The sequence below is a fragment of the Triplophysa rosa genome, linkage group LG18 (genome assembly GCF_024868665.1).
Source record: "Triplophysa rosa linkage group LG18, Trosa_1v2, whole genome shotgun sequence".
Classification (NCBI taxonomy): Eukaryota; Metazoa; Chordata; class Actinopteri; order Cypriniformes; family Nemacheilidae; genus Triplophysa; species Triplophysa rosa.
The window spans coordinates 17,099,548-17,108,531 of NC_079907.1; the positions used below are offsets into that span (position 1 = coordinate 17,099,548).

At 38.3% G+C, this 8,984-nt stretch overlaps 1 protein-coding gene across 1 annotated transcript; it reads left to right on the forward strand.

Annotated features, from left to right (window-relative positions):
• The first annotated feature begins 361 nt into the window (after positions 1 to 361).
• Positions 362 to 4,110, forward strand: sox9a (SRY-box transcription factor 9a). Its single transcript, XM_057358122.1, has 3 exons — positions 362 to 1,099; positions 1,310 to 1,560; positions 1,883 to 4,110. Exons 1-3 carry the CDS (start codon positions 663 to 665, stop codon positions 2,665 to 2,667), a joined length of 1,473 nt encoding a protein of 490 aa, XP_057214105.1. The 5' UTR covers positions 362 to 662; the 3' UTR covers positions 2,668 to 4,110.
• Positions 4,111 to 8,984: the final 4,874 nt, after the last annotated feature.

Consider the following 8,984-nt stretch of genomic DNA (forward strand, 5'->3'; position numbering starts at 1 on the left):
CTAAATAAACCATTAAAATACAGCAAGTTTAATGTTTAACCTACTTTTTAAGTATTTTTTGTTTTTGTTTGTAAAATATAATATATAGAATGGAATCATAAGTAATAGGTTTGTATTTAAACTACTGAAAGGTTAGAGCAATCCAACTTTACCAAGTTTAAAGTTGTCATATGAAAAACGCGTTATCTTTTAATAAATTCGTATATGAAGATAACAGTTTTATTATACAAGTTAAAACATACATTTCGTTTGTCTAAAATAAAAACGTAAAATTGTGAGTGATTATTATTGAGAGTGAGAGGGGGTGGGCATGGTTTTCCTTTTCGTCACGGCGCGTACACTTAAAAGCCCGTGCGCGCTTATTTGACAAATCAAAGTTCGTCCCTCTCTTGGAAATATTGCACGGGAGCGAAAAGGGAGCGCTTTGGTTTTGCGCACCGCAGCAGCACATAAAAACACTCTGATGCTATTTGAAAGTTAAAGAGTGAAGTGGATTCAGTGGATTTCAGAGATACGGGGGAATTAAAAGTTGGAGCAACAAAAGAAAGTGTTTTTGAAGAAGAAACTTTCAGTTGGGACTGCGATATACACTCTCAAGCCTGCGAAGGCTGTATCGCAAGAGTTAACAAAGTTATCTGAGATTGTCAATCAACAGTCTTCGCATGAATCTACTAGATCCCTACCCGAAGATGACAGATGAGCAAGAGAAGTGTCTGTCTGATGCCCCCAGTCCGAGCATGTCCGAGGACTCGGCGGGGTCCCCGTGCCCGTCCGGTTCGGGCTCCGACACAGAGAACACCCGTCCGGCTGAAAACAACCTCATGGCTCCGGACGGGCCACTTGGCGAGTTCAAGAAAGATGAAGAGGACAAGTTCCCGATTTGCATCCGCGAGGCGGTTTCTCAAGTGTTGAAGGGCTACGACTGGACCCTCGTGCCTATGCCGGTGAGAGTGAATGGTTCAAGTAAAAACAAGCCGCACGTGAAAAGACCGATGAACGCGTTTATGGTTTGGGCACAGGCTGCGCGCAGAAAACTGGCTGATCAATACCCGCACCTCCACAACGCGGAACTCAGCAAAACTCTTGGCAAACTTTGGAGGTAAATGTTTCTTGTATGCTATTGATTACTATCATGATCAGTTTTTAATATTGAGTAAATCAAATGTGTATATTTAGGAGAAAGCGAATTCATTTGTCAGCATAAATTATTTTTTCATCAACAGTATTTAGAGTATTATTTATAGTAAATTAGTGTGGTAGTATAAAGCTTCAAGATTCCGTTGTTTATATGCGCCTTTTGCTTGGGCAGATTACTAAACGAAGGTGAAAAGCGCCCTTTCGTGGAAGAGGCTGAGCGCCTCAGGGTTCAGCACAAGAAAGATCACCCCGATTACAAATATCAACCCCGCCGGAGGAAGTCTGTCAAGAACGGGCAGAATGAGTCCGAGGACGGTACCGAGCAGACGCACATTTCTCCAAACGCGATCTTCAAAGCGCTTCAGCAAGCAGACTCGCCCGCCTCCAGCATGGGAGAAGTGCATTCACCCAGTGAGCTCTCAGGTGGGCACTGAACTTATATAAATCAAAACTAAAGAACTTAAATATTGTTATATATAGTAAACTTAAATATATTCATATGTGAGATAAGATTACCTTGGTATTACTGAACTACCTACTGAACGCTGTGTAGTTATCAGAATGGATTGATAAATTAGATTACTGGCCGTAATAGACTTGGCAGCTGCTGATTCTTAAGTCTTAGCTGTGGGCCATGTATTTTTTTTCTTTCCACTCTCCCTGTTGCGTCATGTGTGTGCAGTGGTTAACTCTCTCCCCCCTTCTCTCCCCTCTCCCCCTGCCCTCCTCCACTGCCTCAAAACAGGTCAGTCTCAAGGGCCGCCCACTCCCCCCACCACCCCTAAAACTGATGTGCAGCCAGGCAAAGTGGATTTGAAGCGTGAAGCCCGACCGCTCCAGGAAGGCACAGGACGGCAGCTCAATATCGACTTCCGTGACGTGGACATTGGAGAACTGAGCAGCGATGTCATCTCACACATCGAGACATTTGACGTCAATGAGTTTGACCAGTACCTGCCACCAAACGGCCATGCAGGCGTGACAGTCACCAATACATCTTACCCGGGTGGCTACAGCATCGGTGCCCCTGTCAATCAAGCAGCAGGGGGCAACGGTGGTCACAGCTGGATGGGGAAGACCCAGAGCGGGAGCCCCCAAAATGGGCAGCAGCACACCCTGACCCCACTGGGGACCGGCAGCTCCAGGGAACAGGACCAGCCGAGAACAACGCACATCAAGACGGAACAGCTGAGCCCCAGCCACTACAGTGATCAGCAGGGTTCCCCACAGCATGTCAGCTACGGCTCCTTCAACGTCCAGCACCTTCAGCACTACAGCACTTCGTTCCCATCCATTACCCGTGCTCAGTACGACTACTCTGACCACCAGGGTGGCGCCACCTCCTATTACAGCCATGCAGGGGGTCAAAGCTCCGGCCTCTATTCCACCTTTAGCTACATGAGCTCCAGCCAGAGGCCTATGTATACCCCCATCGCTGACTCTACAGGTGTGCCCTCAATCCCCCCGTCAAATCACAGTCCCCAGCATTGGGACCAGCAGCCTGTCTACACGCAACTCTCAAGACCCTGAGGAAATCGACATACATTCCTTCACAAGCACACGCAAATATCCACCAACAAACCAAGATAACTGTATGAGAAAACTGTATGGGCTTGTACAGTAGAAAGACTCATTATACATATGTCATCATTCCATTCAATTCAAACACACACTTGAATTTTTCCACAGAGAAGATAAAATATTGAGAAAGAAAGAAAGCTGGACTTCAAAAACAAAAATAATTTAGCTTAAAACGGCTCCCAATGTGCCTTTTTTAATCGCCGGAATCGTGATTAGAGTAAATATTTTTAGCCTTGATTGCAAGAAAAGATAAACATTTCTGAGAAATTAATCCTCTGTGAGGACTTGATTATTGATACATTAATATGTACTGTGTATGTTTACTTAACATGTTCTTTTTTGTTTCTGGCGGTCATGAGAGGCCTTCTGTGTTTCTTGTAGAAAAGTCTATTTTTACTAAACCACTCTCAGTAGTACAGCCTTGATTTTCTCACAGCGTGTTTCATTAACAATAACAGTGTCTTACCTTCTGTTCTTTCTAGTCCTCATGCAGTGCATTTTATATTCTAGTATGATTTTGTTCCCTTTCCTATTTATGTTCCTGTAAAATACCATCCCTGTTCACAGAACTTGTTGCTTTTTAATAGGTATTACCAGCTTGTGTAATGTTGTATGCTTGTCTTTTTTTCCCCTTAAATCAGTGCCTGTCAAATGTTGGAAGTGAATGGGCGTTAGATTTAAAGCGGGAATATCGACGTGGCAGCTGCAGCTGTGAATTTAGTGAGTGTCTAACAGCATGTGTCACAGCTCCAGGAAGTGCCCTATGACCTCTGCTTGTCATTAGGTACTGCAGTCAGGCCAGTGTCATCTTACAGTCCCATTCCAGCCTTCCGTTTTGTATCCCATCTTAACCCCTTTAATTTATTTATTAGTATTAATTTTATTTCAAAGAAATTATTTGCATTTTATTCTTTAATACTTTATACAAAAATAATTGTTATTTTGCCTCTGAATATGGTGACTATAATCCAACAGGCCATTTAGATTTAAATTCTGTATTCATCGTGTTTATTTATCGTATGTAGATTTTTCTATTTTAAATGTTTATTTGTCCTTATTTCTAACCAGTTGTGTAATTATGCACAAACGTACTGTTGCAATTTAAAAAAAAGCTGATTAAACTGGAAGAGTAGTCTTTCTATTTGAAAGTTTTACGATGCTCTATTCAAAGTCGTAGTTGTTTGTTAGTTCTTTGCTTATTGATTTTTCCCTCTTAAATGTGTGCTGTACTCCATGTCAGTAATCTCAGTACTGATATTGATATCTTTGATATCGTCTTTTTTTACAAAAACTGAACAAATTCTTGTTTTTAAAAAGTTTAACATTTTACTGCCTTTGAAGAAGCTCGTATTTTGTATTATATTTGCAATAAAAGCAAGAATAAAACTTAAAACAGAGACCTAAGTCTTTTATTGTGTTCACAATCTTTAATAGTGAATCTCTGTCCAATTCTATTTAGCTATAGGGGTGGATTTCCTCTAGTAATGACGGACTTTAGCTGGTTCTTACATAAGCATGGCCCTCTCTCCTTACAAATGATACAGCGGGGGTCTATCACGTTAAAAGACTTGTATTGTTGGTGTAGAAAGGAGAGAAAAACAGCATTTAGTTTGCCTTTGATTGGTCAATATGGCTCCATCTTCAATTATTTTGTCCGTCCGTTCTTATTGTTGTGTTTATTCCTCTAAACGGTTAGTGAAGGGAAATATTGACACAAGTTCATCATGCCAAAAGATGAATAATTTTCATTTTAGTAAAAAAAATGTATTGTCGTTACCGGGTAATTTACAAAAACAGAAACAGGCGTCCACTCTTCATTTGGCACTGCAGCATTGAATCACCATCATTACATTACAACTATCATAACGTTTCACACATATTTACAAATGATGTATTTTTAACTTTAAAATGATGGTTTTTAAAATACGTTTCTTGATTGCAGAGACCTATTGCATAATTTAGTCGATAAAAAGGTAAATATTCACAGATATCACTTTATTATTATCACTTTGTAAGTAGGCGATAATATTAATAAACATGTTAATGAGTGAGGAGATGGCAGCAGCCCACAGTAATAAATGGCAATCCAGTGGAAGGTTAAAAGTGTATTGGTCACAGCTGTTTCAATATAAGTAGCAGTTATTTATGTAACCATATGCATATATGGCCACAGAACTAACATTTGTCCAGGATATGAGATGAGACATTTCTATTTTAAATAGGTGCAAACTGTATCATTATTTACTTCAACTGGTGGGTTGTGACCATATGAGTCACAGCTCACATGCTACAGGAAAAAATCAGTGTAAATAATAAAATGCTTGCTATATAACTATTCTGCTAACAATAAAAATGTATTAGCAAAATAAATAGATAAAAAAAAATCGCCTTTTAAAGGGAACTGAAAATTCTTGTCCAAATTCTCCATTTCCTGTTTTTCTTGACATGGAAGGTGATGCGTCCGATCAAATTCTACCATGTTTTCTTTGTAAAAGTATCGCCAAATAAGGCGAATGTCAACATGCAAATATTGTGTGACATAAATACCCTGTTCTTCAAAAACAGATCTTCACAACCCAGACTATATTATTGGGTTTACTTATTAGATGTGTAACCTCTGTTTATGCATTTACTAAACTGTAAATATTTCTAGCCAGGCTATTTTATATATTTTATATATTTTATGTTGTTAATTTTTATATTGTCGAGTCTTACATATATAAAAAGTTTGTTGCTGTGTTAATGTAACAGTATGCCACAGACCACTGACGGGGTAGGTTCCAAACACAATATATTTAATATATATTATATATTTAAACAAGATATATACAATGGAGATATACTATAAGCATAAGGTTAACATAGACATTAACACTCGGTAGTATGGCACAGACAAGACAATGATGGGGAGAACAGAATGAGTATATATAGAGTCCGGTGATAAGCATGATGGCTGTCATGTGTGGGAGATTGGAGACGAGGGACAGGTGAGGGAGCGTGAAGGATGATGGGAAATGTAGTCCTAGGGTCACGGATGGGAAAACAGACAGGGAACAGACGGGACTGTGACAGTTAAGTTATTACAGTACTTGATGTCCTGAAACAGCTGAGAACTGATTCATTTATTAAATTCGCTCTAGATTGAAAAGAGAAGTCTGATGGAACATTTGCATAAAACGCTTTAAATAAAAGAGACAGTTCATTGAATCCCTGTTTTATTTTGCATTACTCTCAACTCAACTTTATTTATATAGCGCTTTTTACAATTTTCATTGTTACAAAACAGCTGTATGAGACATATTGACTATAAGCAAAACAATTAAAGTTGTACCTGTAAAAACAAGAAAAATGTGAAAACAGAAGACAGACATACCTACATATAAAACACTCCACACACACAATATGCACACGTACTAACACACATAGACATAGACACACACACATGGATGACCAGACACACGGACACGCACGTACACACATGTACAAGTATGCACACACACAGACACGCACGCACACAGACATGCACGCACAGTGAGAGCACACATTTAAGATAAAGGAGAGAGAAGCTCAAGTCAAATATAACAGACTATAAATTCCAATATGCAATGTTAATTAAGTAAAACTTTAACATTCTAATTCTAAAGCAGCCCCCCGGCCAGGCAAATAGTGCAAAAAAACAGTATGTTAAACGGTGGCGAGGAACCCAAAACTCTAATCGAGAAAAAAAAACTCAGGTTTACTGTATAAATTAAAATACAACTAATGTATTTTAATTATTCATTTTTTTAAATTAAACAGAGTTAACAAACAACAATGATGCATTGAATTGCAAAATGACGAGTACAGATATTAGAAAACAGAATGAATCGGATAAAATCTGGTGACAAAATGTCCTAGTAATATCCTAACTAGGTAGCCTAGAAAAGGTTTTATTGTTATAGATTATTATTATTTTACTTTTAAAATAGAGAAAATACAACGCTCATCTAAGAGACGTAAAGGAAATTATGAATTTGACTAAAGGTAAATGACAAAAAAACTGAAATATAGATAAAAGTAAAAAGGACTGAAGCAAAATAGCACAACTTCTGCCATCTGTAGAAGCCATTAGGATGGTCACTCTCATAATGCCGAAACTTGGGAGCTGACAGATGAAATGTCTCGCATACTGGGCAGCCTTTAGTTCTGCAATTGATTGGAAACTATATATATCTGGTGATGAAAACCAATATTGATCAGCATCATCGTCACCTTTCACACTGCTTGAAGCAGCTGTTCCTTTATCCCCAATGTGATTTCAATCAATTTGTCTTATTATTGATTAATGTTATGAGACCAAGGAATTTGACATAATAAATGTAGCTGCTGCTCTGTTTTTATGACAAAATAAAAGAAGTAATATATTTTACTGACATTCTGAAATAATCGGCGAAACATTCAGCTTCAAGAGTTCTTAAACATCAATACAAAAGCTTTGAGGTGTACTTGAGATTTGTTCAGGCTGGATTGAGGGAGGGAGTGCACATCCTCATGTACCCTGAGGACAGCTGAGCGGAAACAGAGACAGCAATGGAGTGGCCCATTCTGTGGGCAGTTTTCCCAGGAGAAACCCATTAATATTCCGAAGAGGCTGTGTGCAGGGAATCTCTGTCCTCTGAGCCCAATGGGTGGTCCTTTCAAATGCAAAATAACAACACAAAATAAGGGTGAAAAAAATAAGAATCTGGCAACTTCCCATTTTACTAACAAAGCAAGCTTGACGATTCTGGAGCACTATCCGTATTAAAAACATACATACCTACATATGGCCACAGCAGAAATCGGTATCATATGTATATTGTCTGTGAGAAAATAGAGAATTTAATTAAGCTAACTTTGTTTTACGATAGAACAACATGTGATTCACTGCATTGTTTCATCAAACACCCACTAAATTACAATGTACAAAAAAAATTCTATTAACATGGAAACCCTAATTATTTTGTGGCCTCGTTTCCATTGCCATAAAAAGCCAGTCTACTCTGTTGCATGTGCATCTAACTTATTAAAAACATCGGGAGCATTTGCTTATTCAAACCCCCCCCAGGTAAACATGTTTGCTTATGCTGCTTTTTTTACAGTACGAAGTGCAGTTAAACTTTCATGATCCTCACGAGCCTACTCTTTCATTCATTCATTCTTTTCCTTTATCCTTTATCTAAATTGTACTTTACATTTTCGCATTTACTCTGGCAACATACAGCATCTCCCCTCCCCAAACCTGTTATACCCCTGTCTGTCCTGAAGGATCTCACCCCTTCGCCCCTACATAGCATCACCCCATTGTCATTGTCCCCCAGGAGCCCCACAAAAGGGACCATTTGACCTCTGAACACACCCCCATTTCCTCTCTTTTGAAAGTGTCCTGGCCCACAGAAGGTCTCATTCCGACTCAAAGGAAACTGTACATCAATAAAAGATGGCCAGCCAAACCTCATAGAAAAAATCTGAAGAAAAACCCTTGCATTTCACCCCAGCTGAAATTGACAGAGTGGGCCACTTGTTTCCTAGCAACAGACGCCTACAGCACAGGAAGTTACAAGTCCACAGTTCAGTTTGGTGTGGCGTGACTCCCTTGGACCTCTGAATTGAATAAATGAACGATTTATTACTGTAACAATACTCGATGACAAGGAGTATGCATGCATTTTGAAATATTTCATGAATGAATGCAAGAAAAAGTTATGTGATACAACTTTTGTAAAGTGAGCATGCAGGTCTATAAAACCTGAAATATTTTATTTGTGTTAAGTATAAAAGGAATAGTTTGTTCAAAAATAAAAGTTCAATTGTGTTGTGTTGTAAACTGTATTTTCCTTTGTATTCTGTGATATGTTTTCCATGGAACACAAAAGGGGAATTTTCGAAAAATCTTTAAACGCCTGTTTTTTATACAGTTCATCTGTTCTTCAGTAATCACATCTGTTAACTCTCTAGGAAACTGTATTTTCCTCTGTTTTACTGTAGTTGACAAAAACCATACATGTGTTATAACCCTAACCCACCCTAACATAGCAAAAATGTTGCAACCAAACAGTTAATAATAATATATAATTTTATGTTATTTTATAATATTTATATTTATATTATAAAATAGCATAAGCTTCATTGTTAGGTTTTTTCAAAAATTTTGCTGTCACACTATATAGGAAACATTAATTATTTATTTTATTTATTTGTCAACTACCCAAATATCATTCTCCGTTAGGTATGTTAAACCTGTTTTA

Coding starts and splice junctions, on each gene's coding strand:
- sox9a (XM_057358122.1), top strand. CDS start 663: ATGAATCTACTAGATCCCTACCCGAAGATGACAGATGAGCAAGAGAAG. Junction 1,100..1,309: donor ACTCTTGGCAAACTTTGGAG/GTAAATGTTTCT, acceptor TTGCTTGGGCAG/ATTACTAAACGAAGGTGAAA. Junction 1,561..1,882: donor TTCACCCAGTGAGCTCTCAG/GTGGGCACTGAA, acceptor GCCTCAAAACAG/GTCAGTCTCAAGGGCCGCCC.